General features: G+C 50.2%; 1 protein-coding gene across 7 annotated transcripts in view; it reads left to right on the top strand.

Moving 5' to 3' along the window:
• The window catches only part of MTCL1 (microtubule crosslinking factor 1), a 122779-nt gene extending 108077 nt beyond the window's left edge, over positions 1-14702 (top strand). For 6 of the 7 annotated variants that reach the window (XM_027088446.1, XM_027088448.1, XM_027088442.1 and 3 more), the window contains 4 exons: positions 3307-3603; positions 5537-5568; positions 7003-8488; positions 13556-14702. In XM_027088446.1, coding sequence (XP_026944247.1) covers positions 3307-3603; positions 5537-5568; positions 7003-8488; positions 13556-13750 — 2010 coding nt within the window. In that variant the 3' untranslated portion in view covers positions 13751-14702. The remainder of the gene's footprint in view (positions 1-3306; positions 3604-5536; positions 5569-7002; positions 8489-13555) is intronic. The other variant, XM_027088445.1, reaches the window with a different exon arrangement.
• The last annotated feature ends 688 nt before the right edge of the window (positions 14703-15390 follow it).

Raw genomic sequence — 15390 nt, 5'->3', positions numbered from 1 at the left:
CCAGGACCGTACACACTGTCCCTCCCGCACCCCAGCAAGGCCATCGTCATCACCCCTTTGCCCGTGAGCTGTAGGCTTGTTGGTCTCATCATGGCTTCATTTTGGAAGTCACACCTTGGATGTAAGTTAAGCAAGTCTTTAAGGGCTTCATTGTACTTTGAGAAATGAGGAATTTCTAGTAAAGGAAAAATTAGTAAGACATCCCGTGACATTTAATGTTCGAAGAGTTAATGCCCTAGGGATGAACAGCCACCCCATTTTAAGACTATCTTTGGAAAGATGAGTGGGCAGGGGCTGAACTCCATTTCCAGACTGTCACTACTGCCATGGCCCTACCACAATGACAGCCTCAGAACCTCAGTCATCAAGGTTAACATCTTTGAGCAAAATGGACTCAAGACACGTGGGTTCTGGGGCGTTCATTCATCTGTTCCTGAAATCTGTGGTGGATCCCGCAGGCTTTGTACAATGATTTCATTGCTGTTTTTAGAAGAGGGTTTGTTGATGCTTCAGATATGCAATTGTGGCTTTCAAAAATAAATCCAGCCTTCCCCCCCACAAATATCTGACATTTAAAAAATCACAGTACCCAATCCTGGAAATGAGGAAAAGCAGTTATAGGTATTCTCTGTACAAGAGGAAACTGGCTGAAGTGTAGTGTGTGTAGATTTTTTTTTAATCAGTTATTGAGTTGTTTATTCATTTAACTTCTAGCTGCACATTCCGTAGATGTGCAGACACCTACATCTACAACGAGACACGTAGACAAACATTCTTCATAACGTATGCCCCTCGATATCTATGCGGTGGGCCGTGTAACCTTGTCTGTGATGACCTAGTACAGATGGCGAAAGAAGTAACACTAAATCCATTTTCCACTTTGAGAACACATGCTTCGTACTTGCCCGGTGGTGTTGAATTCCTACATAATTTCTGTGCCATGTGAGGCATCTGATATGACGAATGACTGTGGGAATGTGGTTAAGGTCATGTAACACACACCATCTTATCAGCATCTGTCTCAACCCGGATCTGATGCGTGAGAGTTAACTTTCCTGGAGTTACACTACTTTCTCCTCCGAATTGTTCAGTCTGTTAGCCTGCAGAGGCCTGAGGAGTTGGCTGTGGTAAAGAACTAAATGAAAGCTCCCAGGTCATTCTTCTTCCAGTGACTTCCTTAAATCAGTTACCTCTGCAGCATGAAAGGCTGTTCTTTTAAAACCTGTGTACAAAGTAACCTTTCTTCTTGTGAGCAATTCAGGTAAAGTGACATTCTCAAGGGTTTACTGTTGCCTGCAAACCTTGTAAGTTTGGTGTTTGCTTTATAAGTTGTTCTACTGCAGGACTCTAAGTACAGTAGGTGCTGATGCCTGGTTTGAAATGACTCTCCTAGGAAACCCTATCCTTGTAGGGACCATTTATTCTATGACAGCACTGCAGAGGCGTCTTGGCCGCAGAAACCTCCCGCTTGAAACCACTCCAGCTCATTTTTAGGGAACCTAACTAACACTTACAGCTTTAGTGCACATTGCTCCTGGCTGCCCAGGTTTATTTTTGAAGCCCCACTTTGCTGAGTGAGAATGTGCTGGATCATAGCTCTCCCCTGTAGTCACTCTCCCCGCTCTTCACACACACCCTCCGTGCACATTTACAGCTTCAGATGGGATTCTCGCATTTTAATTCTGTGCCCGAAATAGCTTGGAGATGATCATATGTTGAAACTAAATTACACTGACATGCATTAGATGAACATAATAAAAAACTTTCCTTTTCATTTTTTTAAAAAAGAAAGCATTTAGCATCTTTGAGAGCTATGTCACTGGGGAGGGGGTAGAGAGCAGAGGGGGCTGAGCTGAAAGCCCCGGTGACTTGCTTGTTCCCTAATTCAACTGGGATTCTGCCTCAAACTCTAACATTTAAGCTGCAGCTGCTTGAATCGCCATCTTTCTCCTAAAATGAAGATAATACCCTGAGGCTGGTTCCACCACCTCAGAAATTGCTAGAAATGAGGAAAAGTCCCCATGACTCCTCATGGCTTTGTTCCCTATGACACACAGGCCACACTTATCCAGCTTGCTGATGAAGGCTTGAGTTAGGACAGGAGGTGTAGTTTGTGAAAGATGCCTTGTTTAAGGGTAAATAAATGTGCTTCCAAGGGAGGGTCAAAGCCTCCGGGCACCATCTCAGCACCACTTCTGCCGCCCCCGCCCTTGAGTTCAAGTCCAAAGAGCAGCCAGGGCGGTGGAGTGTGTGAGCCGACCTGTCAAAGGTGCTTTCTGCCTGTTTTGGAGGGGAGCTCGGGAGGGTCCAGGGCAGCCCCTCAGGGCTCCTCCATGGAGAGGGCACTGCAGGCACGCGTGTCTCTGCCTGTCCCTGTGGTTCCACGCGGCTCCTCCTGAAGGGCCCCCTGCTGTGAGGACATGAGGCGTTCGTTTATCAGTGCACCCAGGCCCAAGGAATCACGCAGGCCTCAAGGGGGGTCGGTGGTGGTCCTGCTGACGAACAGCGAGCTTTACGCTGGGCCCGGCCTGCAGCCCTCCCACAGCCCCAGAGAGAGGGGCACCCCTGTTACAGGTAGGGACACTGAGCTGAGATGGCCAGCCACACACACTGGTTGCAGGTCTCCTGAGGTTTCCCCACTGCTGCTGCTTGCATTTACCAAGTCAGAGAAAAGTATGACTCCAAACTACGTGGCTCATGTTTTTGTTTCTTTTTCTAGTCGTACCAGATCTAATCCTCTCAAGCAAACTGTCAGATGTTTTCGACACCCAATGGTTATAACCCAGGTGATCACTCGGGATTTATGTAGGACCCATTTCAAATAATTTGGAGATCATGCTCTGTTGTTATTTAGAAACTCTGCTAGTTAGGAAAAATCAAATTCACCCTCAGAAGTTTGCTATCACTGATGGCTTTCCACTGAGTGTGCCTTACGTTCTGAAGGTAATTACCAAAAGGGAGTTCTAAATGTGTCGTTTGGTAATGTTAGATTAAAAAAATCCATGTATAATTTCCTGTGAGCACAGTACTCAAAGTTACATACAATAACATATTCTCATCAGAAGGAGCTGGCTTGCGTGTGGATAATGCAGATTTTTCTAGTCCATATAAAATTGTGATTTTTCTTTTCAAAAAGCATTTGTGATGTGTTATTTTTGAAATTAAGGTCAGAACTTTAAGAACGTAGACTTCTCACCATCTTTCAGATAGACCATATGTTAATTCCAAACTGTGGAGAAACCACGACCGTAGGGAGCAACACACAGAAAAATGAGGCTGACTGTTTTCATTTTTAAAACCCTCAAGTTGCAGAAAGTGAACAGTCCCCGGAGAGGTGGCAGTTTCCTCTGTGATCAAAAGGAAGGCGATGTCCACCCCTGTGCCCACACGGGGAGCCCCTGGGCACCCCACCCCACGGGGACGTGGCCCTGCATGGACACTGACTCCAGCACGTTTGAGGACCAGCCGCTGTCCAAGCTGAAGGAATCGGACAGGTGCTCGGCCCGGGAGAACCTCTACCTGGATGCCCTGTCCTTGGACGACGAGCCAGAGGAGCCTCCAGACCGCAAGCCCGAGAGGGAGTTCAGGAACTGCTTCCCCGAGGTCAGCCTGGGTTGGGGTCTAGTTACCTGCGGCAGGACCGAGGGCAGGGGCTTGGGAAGCCGCCCGAGTGGCTGGCAGGCCCCTGGTTTTGCATATCACAGCCTCTGGGGTCAGTAAAAACGAACCCTTCATGATGCAGGAGCTTTGCTTGGTGGTCCTGACCCCAGGCTCCCTGCTTCACTTAGCTGCTTGTCTCAGGCTCAGAAATTCAGGGCTTGGGTCCTGTGTGAATGGGAGTCTCAGGAACGGGAGTGTCCAGTGAAACCCAAGAGGAAATATTGGGTTGACCAAAAAGTTCGATCAGTTTTAAGTAAAAATAAAAGACATTTTTCATGTTCAGCAAGAACTTTATTTAACGACGTATTCATTAACCAAACGAACTTTCTGGCAAACCCAACAGATCATCCTGGGAAGTGTAGAGCCGCAAGTTTTCTTAAAGTCATAGGACGGCCTTCTGATTCCAGAAAACATTAATAACAGGAAAAAATCTGCTTTCAAGAAAGTAACAAATGTCACTAACCAGTGACATACAATAAATACCTTATCTGTGCAAAGGGGAAAAAATCCACCACTAGAAACCTATGTAACTTAGATCAGCAAATAGAAGAGCTTAGCTCTGTGCAGAAATCTCCGCGGCACAGCACTGGGTTTTTTTGGTTATGACTTTCTAAAAACTGGGATTTGAAGATTGATTTTAGGAATCATACCTGTGAGCCAATCTCACAGTGGCTGCACCTGTCATTTGACACGCTCAGCAGACGGGGTACCCGTCAGGCAGGGATGTTGAAGTGGGGGATCGCCCTCAGTCACAGGTCGGCGAGGTCAAGTGCCTTCTCCTCAGCACCTGTACCCAGCAGAGGTGACAGCACCAGCATGCCACCCCGGGGATCTAGTGGCATCGTATCCTATGCCATCTTCAAAGCAGTGGCCAGATCCCACGGGAGGGCTCCCTGGGGGACGCTCAGGTGGTTTGCTGTGCCAGGACTCAGTCGCAATACCTCCAGGGCTCACTGGGCCTCACTCCCCTCAGGACTGGTCCGCACGGGGGTGTCCTCAGGAGGACCGTGTGCGCATGTTCTCTTCTTTAGCAGAGGTCACTGTGCCTTCCCTGACTCCCAAGGGCGATATTTAAAACAAAGAGCCCTCTGAGGACGTCACACCGACTTTTTTGCATTTCTTACTGCAGTACAGTTGGTGTGCGATGTAAGCTGCAGGTGTACAACAGTGATTCACAATCTTTAAAGGTTATGCTCCCTTTAGTTATTATAAAACATTGGCAGTGTTCCCTGTGCTGTACAATACGTCCTTGTAGCTTATTTATTTTATACGTAGTAGTCTACACCTCTCACACCGACCTCTATAGACAGGCTGAGGCCAAGAGACGTCTCTCCCCTAACTTGCTCTCACCCTTGTCTTCCCTTCCTTCTTCTCCTCCATCTCCTCCTCCTCCCCGTTCTCCCTCTCCTCTCTTGCGTTTGTTCTCTCCCTCTCTCTCCTCTCTCTCTCTCTCTCTCTCTCTCTCTCTCTCTCCCTCTCCCCCTCCCTCTCTCTCTCTCTCTCACACACACACACACACACACACACACACTCACACTCACACACATTCAGTCATTAACGAGGCAGCTTTGAAGCTCACGTGCTTAGTGATGCCCTTTGAGGAGCACAGGAGAGCCACTTTGTGACAATGTTTATAGACAATTTTTCTCATTCACGCGGGCCCTCCCTGGACTCAGAGGCTCTAACCCCTCATCACCCCTGGATTCTGGTGTCATTATTGTACTTCAAAGGGCTGAGAGGCAGAGGCACTCTTGGCCCAAACTTGGCTCCCATGTACGTTTTAAATGGTATTGTCCTAAGAAAAAAACAAATCACTTAGCACCCTGAAGGCCAGCCAATGTTAACCAATTCAGATAAACTTCCTTCTTCTTTATAGGAAGAAGAAAATCACAAGGGAAATCTTCAAAGGTAAGTAAGATTGATGAAATGATAGTAGACTACTGCAGTAAAAACCTCCTGGTCTTGGGCTTCCCTGGTGGCACAGTGGTTAGGAATCTGCCTGCCAATGCAGGGGACACGGGTTTGAGCCCTGGTCCGGGAAGATCCCACATGCCGTGGAGCAACTAAGCCTGTGCGCCCCAACTACTGAGCCTGTGCTCTAGAGCCCTCGAGCCACAACTACTGAGCCCGTGCTCTGCAACAAGAGAAGCCACTGAAATGAGAAGCCCCTGCTCACTGCAACCAGAGAAAGCCCGCACGCAGCAACAAAGACCCAATGCAACGAAAAATTTAAAAAAACCTCCTGGTCTTAAAATTCTATCTTGTCACTGCAGTGTACTGTGACACTCTTCAAAAATGACTTAGAGTAAAACTTCTGGATAAGTAGTTGCTTTATTATTAATTTCATAAATACGGCATCTTAAATTATTAGCAACAAAAAGGCCAGTGCTATGCTGCGTTCATGTGTGTGTCAGTGTCACAGTAAGAGCTGTGTGATTAGAGTTGTGTATATAAGGAGATGATTGTGTTAAATGGTTTTTGAAAAGTCCATGGAAACCCTTTCTTCTAATTTAGTCTGATTCTAGTAACCCATACATGTATGGCGGGACATGTCTGAAAAGGCACATGTAAGCAAATTTGTTTAAATTGAGTAGAGAGGGAAGGGGAGGACTGAGCCTGTGGGTGGGTCTGGGCAGGGCCAGAGGGGATTTCTGTTTGAAATGGTGTTGAAATCACTCGCCAGCCTGATCACACCTTCCACTGCCCCTCCTCTCCTCCACATCTTCTGTTGGCCTTGGGAGACTGTTAGTGCTTTAAGCCAACAGAGGATGAGGTCCATGGGCGGAGAAGGCTTCAGGTCACAGTTGCTTTGTGGTGGCGTCTCTCCCTCCCCGACGCTCCAGTTTCTCGTTTGGATTGGGACTGTGGTGTGTTCACGTCTGTGGGATGCGCGCCTGCTCTAATGCCGGGAACTCGGGAAGCTCCCGCAGCTTCGACATTGAAGGTGCCCATCAAGTACGTGGAGAGGCCAGGCCACAGCCAGGCTCCCCTTCTTCCTGTGGAGCATCCACGCACTGAACTAGAATACTGCAGAGCAGGGTTAGAGCTTAGCTCTGACTGCCCCAGAGCCCCACCTGTCCCACGGTTTTGAGGGTCGGCTGTAGTAAATTCTGACCAATACAAGGCTCCTGCAGCAATTCCAGAGCCATAAAAGCCTGTTGGACACCAGAGGGTCAGCCCAAGAGTGGAAAACATCAGGCAGCTGGGACGTGTCCTGATCTTTCAGGTGGAGACACAGGCACTGTGCATGTAGGCAGGACGCACGCTGTGCTGGGTCGGGGGTTCCGGGGCCGTGGCTCCCTAGCCGGTGGCAGCTGACACCTCTCCTCTCCCCTTCCCCAGGGCCGTGTCCGTCTCATCCATGTCTGAGTTCCAGCGCCTGATGGATGGCTCTCCCTTCCTGCCAGAGAAGGGCCTGCCCGCCACCAGCAGCAAGGAGGACATCACCCCACCCCTCTCCCCAGATGACCTCAAGTACATCGAGGAGTTCAACAGCAAGAGCTGGGACGACAGGCCCCCAGACCCCTGGGCGGACAGGACCGAGGCGGGTCGGGCGAGGCCCGAGGCCAGCACCGACCCTTTCTCCGACTCCTCCTGGTACCTCACCACGAGCATCACCCTGACCACGGACACCGTGACCAGCCCGGAGCACTGCCAGAAGCAGCTCCCGCGGAGCCTTGTCTGCGCCGAGCAGGCCGGGGTGAGGATGCTGCACAGCCCGCCTGCCGTGCGGAGGCTGGACGGTACCGTGGTGGCAGGCGGTGAGGGCAGGGCCCGAGGGGGCCCGGGGGACACCAAGGGGGGCTGTTCTGAACACATTCTTAGGTGGCCCTGTGCCCCCTCCAAGCACCCCCGAGACTACACGGAGGGTGGGCTCTGGCCCCTCGACAGCACCCTCGGTTTCTCCTCCCCGCTGCACAGCCTGGAGATGTCCAAGAACCTGAGTGATGACATGAAGGAGGTGGCCTTCTCCGTCAGCGCTGCCTGCTCCAGCCCCAGGGAGCCTCTGGTCAAGGACACGGCCTGCCAGACCAATGGGTCCCGGACAACAGGGACGCAGACCATCCAGACCATCAGCATCGGCCTGCAGACCGAAGCCCTGCGGGGCAGCGCCGTCACCAGCAGCCCCCACAAGTGTCTCACACCCAAGGCAGGGGGTGGCACCACGCCCGTGTCCTCCCCCTCCCGCGGCCTCAGGAACAGGCAGCTGGCCCCCGCCATCGAGAAGGTGCAGGCCAAGTTTGAACGCACATGCTGCTCCCCCAAGTACGGGTCTCCCAAGCTGCAGAGGAAGCCCCTCCCCAGAGTGGACCAGCCAAGCAGCAGGACCTCCCCGGGGCTGGCCCCGAAGGGCTGCGGCGAGTCGGCCTGGGCCCGTTCTACCACCACTCGGGAGAGCCCCGTGCACACCGCCATCAACGACGGCCTCTCCAGCCTCTTCAGCATCATCGACCACAGCCCTATGGTGCAGGACCCCTTCCAGAAGGGGGTGCGGGCCGCCAGTCGGTCTCGTTCGGCAGAGCCCCCGCCGGAGCTGGGCCCGGGCCAGGACACGAGCCCCAGCTCCCGTGGCCGGTCGCCCAGCCCGGTCGGGGGTGGCTCCGAGACGTGCAGGGAGGAAGGGGGAGAGGGCACACCTGCGAGGCAGGACCTGTCTGCTCCCCCCGGCTACACGCTCACCGAGAACGTCGCCCGGATCCTCCACCGGAAGCTGTTGGAACACGCCTTAAAGGAGGAGCAGAGGCAGGCCGCCCACGGCACCCCCAGTCTCAGCAGCAACGGCCCCGTGGGAGAAATGACGGTCAGAGCCGAGCCAGGGTCCATCGAGGTAAAGGAGGCTGAGTATCCCACCCCCTCCCCCTGCGGCCCGTCCTTTTCAGTGTCAGCACAGGTGACCCTGGGGCTGTACCAGGTTATGTGAGTTCAGGAGGTTCAGGGGAGGATGGAACAAGCAGGAACGCAAACCCTGAGCTGCTTCTTAAAAGAGAACTTGGTTTTATTGCCGTCAGTGATCCTCTGAGGACCATGAGATGGTTTTCCTAAGTAGCTCAGGGATTGACTCAGGTCCTCCACTGTGGCCTCAGCGATCCATGCTTGTCTGTTGATCAGGGCTTTTCATTTGGGTTCATATTTCCCCTCCTTCTGTATGAGTTTGTGTCCTGGGAGCATGTGTGGGCAACATCAGGCTTTCTGCTCCAGCTATGTGTGTGATGAAGAGAGAGGGTTTTGACAGGGTGGACATAGAAGACCTCTCGTCAGGACCTACAGGAAGGGTGTCTGGATCCCAGCGCTGGCTTCAGTGCAGACAGCGGGTTCACGTCTCACAAATCCCATTACCCTCTCTGTATGCGTGCGTTCTCTTAGCAGTAAGACCAGGTGAGACGAATGGATAAGGTCAAAATCCTGCCTTCATACAACGCGATTATTATCCTTATCCCCTTAAACATCACCTATTATTATGTTATCTGTGACCACACTTATTATCCACATTGTCACATATTATTATGTGATTATTATTATTGTATCCCTCCCCCCTTAAGGTTATTTGCAAATCAGTCGATCTTGAATTCTGCCCTGATCATACCCACATGTGGTATAACTGGACCACGGCAAGGATGGGCGAAATAAAACAAAGCCCGATGATGATGCCGGGGGTGAAAACGGTGGTGATGTTGGCCTTATCGTTCACGCAGTGCCAGAGGACGTTTCCCAGCCCTTGGTCAGACACCCTTATGTGTAGACCTGGGCGTGAGGCCTGACCCACCAGGAACCCAGATGCAAAACCTCCACAGCAGTGGAATCCAGACACCGGTAGGCATTCTCCAGGCTGGGCAGACAGCAGATGGCGAAGGTTAGAGAAAGACACAGGCTCCCTCCCAAGGCTCTGCAGCCCCAGATGCACAGGTGCAGAGAGGAGGAGGTGTATTTCCTGTGTCACCTGATCCACCTGCTGCCCCACATTTCCCACAGTGGGAAAAGGAATGCTCAGCTTCCCAGTATAACCCAACAAGAGGCATTTAACTCAAAATATAGAGTTTAAATCTGAAATAGATTAAACCATGTGAAATTGCCAATGACCTACGGAAATGGCAACACCATATGGTTCAACCTAATAATATTGACAGTCTGTGGCCTACGCCTGCCAAAGGTACACGTCTTTGTGATAAAGCTGTGTGCTCTGAGAAGGAGGTTGTGTTCTCAGGTAACAAATGGTGTCTTCTGTGGGCTTCTGTTACCCCATCCCTCAGGGCCCCTCAGGTAAGTGGTTTGCTGCTGCAGAGGGTCTAGCTAGGTGAGTGCCACACCTTCTTGGAATGAGAGCTTTGTCCCAAGCATTAACTAGCTTGTCTGTGGTGTCCATTTATATTAGAGACATTTTGAGTCACAAATGAATGCCGCAGGCAATCTATGAGACGAGAAAGGAAACAGTGCTGTGATTGAGTCATTAAACCAAGGTGTGAAAATGGCTTTATGCATATAAAGCTGTGCCCCCCTTTGGTCCTCTGTGAAGTGTCTGTTTAGATTTTCTTCTCACTCGGTGTGTTTACTACCAAAAGAGGTGATGGCTGATTTAAAGGGGGAAGAGGCACGGTGTCGGGGGTTCAGAACTGGCATGGAGCTCTCACGGGCAGTGTTAAATGTCATGGGCTCTTTTTCCTTTGCTGTTGGAATTTGGCTTATTCTAGACTCCAGTGGAATTATTCCTCACCTGAACTGACTTAGGCCCCTTGGAGACCCCAAGACCCCTTCCCATCCCTCCCTAGACTTGTGGTAGTTTTTTTTCATTTCAAAATCAGAATGAATTCAGATTTCCCACCCTCCTCTGAGCCCATGTGGGAGAATCTTTCCCGGAGCGCTCGATGGGACATCTAAACGTGGGTGATGATGGAGTCATCCCTAGCCAGGAACGGGCACAGTAGGAAACTCCCTTTCTCCCCTCACTCTAACCCCATGAGCTACTTATTCCTCTGTTTCTCTTGAAGACATAGCACCATTCTTTCTCTCTAGAAGCTGTGAGCAGGTCTGGTGTGAAGAGAGAGGATAATCTGGAACTGTCTCAGTGGAAAATTCGAAGGGCAAGTTTTAGTCTGAGCTGCAGTCATTTGGTCATTGTGACTAAAACAATCTGGCTGTTTAATGGGCTTTGTTTCAAAAACAGCAGTCATAGGGTGTTGGAAATGTTCAATGCCAAGGGGCAGCTCGGGAAGAAGAGAAGAATAGCCAGCAGAAGGGAAAGGTCTGTAGCTGTTCTGTCGTGAGGGCCCCTCCTGCTCTGGCCAGGCGGGGGCCGGCCTGTGTGCCCGCTTCTGCAGGACCTCACTTCTCCAGATGGCTGCCACCAGGCCTGTTGACTTTAAACCGTTACTGTTGTTCTTTTTTAAAAAGTACTTTCAAACCTACTTGCTTTTTTTCTTCTTTGTCTGTCTGTTCTGTCCAGAACCAAACTGTCTTACTAACTGCCCCCTGGGGACTCTAGCCCTGCCTGCCTCACGCCGTAAGTGCTTTCTTCCTTCTTTCCACACTGTCTGGAGAGGTTGTCATGCAGCTCAGGGCGGGCCCAGGGTCCACCTGCAGGGACCGATGGCAGGCCTGGACGGGACCACTTGCCCCCCGGGGTACTGACTGCTCAGTAGAGATCCTATTGACATCTCCTGTGCAGTCTGCAGCCAGTATGCTCCCGAAGGGGTAAAAGGACATTGGCCAGCGAGGGAACTGTCCAGCCTGCAGGGTCTCTGAGCTGAGCATGTTCCCCGTAGGCCTGCCTGCTCACTGACATTTCGGTGGCTGTGCACTGCCACGTGCTATAACAAGGCTTTACGCGTAAGGCTTTTCTCTTTTTTTCCAAAAACCACACCAGAGGGAATAAATACAAATGTATCTTGCTCTTCCCAGTGGTCACCATAGGGGTCGTAGTAAGTGCTCAATAGATTTGTGTTAATTGACTAAACACAATCGTCCCTGCTCCAAAACTGCAGAATCACCTTCAGAGCCTGAATCAAAGCTTGTGAGAAAATACCAACCAAGGATATAGTCACCCACCCCCTTATCCACTGGCCTTAAATACAACTGGCTCTCAAAGAAAGACTAACCACATGCCCCACGAAAAAGGACAAAGAATGGCTCCAGAGGCCATTTCCAGAAGAGGTGCTGGGAAAAAACAGCACTGCTTGCTTAGATGTGCTGCTGTGATACTAAAGAGAACTTTGTTCCCTTGAACTCATGGTCACACAGCATTTCTTCTGTGCAGAGACGCTAGTGACAAGGTGGCACAAATTAACAGAAAACCCTTGTCACTCAGCATCAGCTTGTGCAGTGGTGTCCAAAAATCCTATGCCAGCAACCTCCACACACTGCTAGACAACACCTATTACAAACCAACACACTTATACACAACACAAACCACACATCTCTTGAGCCAGCGTCCCTCGTGCCCTGGGCTGGGCTAAGGTGAGGATGTTTCCTTTAATTTTGGCTGTTTCAGTGCTGACGTGTTTTCACGGGCGAGGTAGCTCTGGCTGTCGTAGTTTCCATTAGTGTAAGTGCTTTGCTGACGAGGCCTCCCTGTAGTCACGTGAAGCGCCACCAGCAGGTCCAGGGATGTTAGAGTCATCGTGTGTGTGTGTGTGTCGGTGCTCCTTTTCTGCTGCCCCTGGGCGGCGACCACTCCGCCATCGCTCCTGTGCCCCGCCCTCCATCTTCTCCCTCTTTGTCGCTCTGATGACTACATGCTCCTCATTCTGCTGTGCTCATCACATCTCTTTATATCCCTCGACTTACTTCCTGAGTGGCTCTGAGGTCCTTGTTCTGTGTTCTTCATCACAGTGGTTTCCCACCTCAGCCTCTTGTTGTGTGGGTGTCCGGGTGGATAGAACTCACCGTTTCCTCAGGTCACAGCTGCCCACACCTCTGTGCCCACAGATCTCAAGTCAGTGTCCTCTGTCCTGGCGTGCAGAGTAAGGACAAGTAGCTCAACCGTCTCTAATACCAAAAAAGGAGCAGCAGCCTTCAGAGGACGTACTGTAGGTGATTGGTCCCGGGGTTACTGGTCCTCAGAAGGTGCAGTAGCATAGAAGCACAAGCACACTTGGGCTCCACTTTTTAAAATTTTTGTTTGTTTCTTATTTTTAGCTGTGTTGGGTCTTCCTTGTGGTGTGCGGGCTCCTCATTGTCGTGGCTTCTCTTGTTGCGGAGCACAGGCTCAGTAGTTGTGGCGCACAGGCTTAGTTGCTCTGTGGCATGTAGGATCTTCCCAGACCAGGGCACGAACCCGTGTCCGCTGCATTGGCAGGCGGATTCTTAACCACTGCACCACCAGGGAAGCCCGGGCTCCACTTTTTAAATGCTGCTGCCAGGAAGAGTCATTAGATAAAACCACCTAAATGAAAGTTTCTGCCTGCAGCATTATCTCCATGTGGTGGGAGTTTAACATAGTGGTGGGAGTTTAACATAGTGCCAGTCAACCTGGAATAAACGGTAGCAGAGTTGGTTTGAAGGTGAGCCCTGTTGCTGGTGCAGCCTGATGGAGTCATAGATCCCTTCATGGCCAGCCTCTTAGGACTAGGCAGACCACTCAGGACTCTGGCTCCCCCTTCCATTCGCTGCAGCCCCTTCCATTCGCTGCAGCCCAATTCCGAAGGCGCCTCGTATACACACCCATCTCATGCCACGTTTTCATCATAATTTGCTATCTTCCCATTACTGTCGTCACTAGTCATTCGTGTTGAATTCTTACCTTTTTAACTTATACTCCGTGAGCAATGTATAACTTAGCATTCAGAAGTTGCAGACACCCTGGTCTATTGCACTTGAGTCTACTGAGAAGTTTGGGGGAAATCACCTCCCAGAGGACCCGTCCGTCTGAGTAAACCTGTCTTTCTCTTCCTCGGCTTTGAAGGAACTCCCTTGTTCTGCACTAGCTCCATCCCTAGAACCCTGCTTCTCCAGGCCCGAGAGACCAGCAAACCGTCGCCCTCCGTCCCGCTGGGCCCCACATTCCCCCACTGCCTCACCAGCTCCGTCACCCAGAGACCTGACCTCCTTGGAGGAGCTCGGCGATGAGGGGCCGCCCGGGGAGAAGCCACACCTGTGATGCAGGCCCGCATGGATCATCTGGAATAATTCACTGTAATTGCATAACCACACCGTCATCATCAACCGAACTCTACCCCAAAAGGAGAGATCTGGTTTTCCCAAGGTCAAAGAATGTTTTTTTTTTTAAAATAACACAGCTGCTGAATGTTCAACCTGTGAATCTGAGATGTTTCTAGAATGAAACAGTAAACGTGCCTGTAAGAACTTAATTTTTTTCATAGCTCAGAAAACTATTTTTGTCTCCATCTTTTTTACAGAAAGTATATTAAACAAAAGTAAATAAGATATAAATTTAAAAAAAAGTTTTTAAGAGATTCTGAACACCCTCGCGCGCGATACTGACTGCCTCACTGTTAAATTTGCACTGTTAACATTTGGTTTGGTTTATTTCCACGTTGAATTAGAGTGTTTTAAGTTAATTTTATTTTGTCAGTGTTCTTGTTTAAGAATTTTTGAAATGCTTCAGACTGTCTGATTCAGTGAACTTTTTGTAATGAAAAAACCATGAAGGCAGATCTCCTATACCCTTGAGGGGATAGATGGCAGCATTCTGGAAAGGTAGAGAGGCCTCAGCCGGGTTGCCCAGACCTGCTGTATAATCCACATATTCTTCTCGACCTGCACGTCTTTGGGTTCGAAGCACTGGGGTGCATGTACATACCGCTGCTGTGGTCTCGCCCCGCTTGTGTGAGCCCTCTGTCCCACTGTGATACGGTGTGAACCCCCTCGTACTGTACTGTTGTTGTCTTCTCACATTGATGATACAACAGCAATGGCATTTTAAAATTATTGTTAAAAGATTAACAGGCAATACAGTGTTTACTCCAAATTTCCTTGTTTAAGGAAAAACACTACAAAAAGTCCTGAGGATACCAAATGGAAAGAGAGGGTTGTGCCTCGGAGTCTGTATGAGATGATGATGAAGAAGAAATAAAGCCTTTACAAGACGGCGCCTGTCCCAGACCTTGTCTCACACACCCTCCGCCTTTTCCTAACTACTCACGCAAAAGTTTCCATTGGAGGGGGTGAGGTGGGGGGGGGTCATACAGCCACTCACGTATCTGACTGGGATGCACTGTGAGTGCACAACGGCCTTGCAGTTTCTCTGCAAGGGCATCCTGGAATAAACAGGCGACTACATTTTTGCTAAAAAAGCCAAAATGGGTGGGCGAGGGGGTGTGAGGAAAACAGTTATCCACAGTCAGAATGCGCCCGCCCTCTCCCCTCCTTGGAAGGTGGGAGAGGCCGTTTCCATCCCTGGACTGAGATGCAGCCCAAGCTGCCAGTGTTTGATAAGTAGCAGTTTACGAAGAAGTGGTGCTGATGAAGAAAACAAGAACTATTTCAGGCTGAAGCTTCTAGCTGTAATCTTTCAGTAACAAACCCGCTATGTTATAAGTTATTTTCCCAGTATTGCCACAGTTCCATTACCATTAAACTAAATATTTTTTTCATAAACACAAAGTACTGTTGGACATTGGAGCCTGCTGTAGCTGCTGCAGAGAACAGCCTGACAGTTCCTTAAAAAGTTAAACAGTTACCATATGATCCAGTAATTCCACTTTTGGGTGTAGGCCCAGGGGAACTGAAAGCTGGGACTTGGACAGATATTTGTTCACCCATGTTCACAGCAGCTGT

The sequence above is a fragment of the Aethalodelphis obliquidens genome, unplaced genomic scaffold, assembly GCF_003676395.1.
Source record: "Aethalodelphis obliquidens isolate GAN/ISIS:26980383/991018 unplaced genomic scaffold, ASM367639v1 scaffold63, whole genome shotgun sequence".
In the NCBI taxonomy this organism is placed as follows: domain Eukaryota; kingdom Metazoa; phylum Chordata; class Mammalia; order Artiodactyla; family Delphinidae; genus Aethalodelphis; species Aethalodelphis obliquidens.
This window is presented reverse-complemented; position numbering and strand designations above follow the sequence as displayed.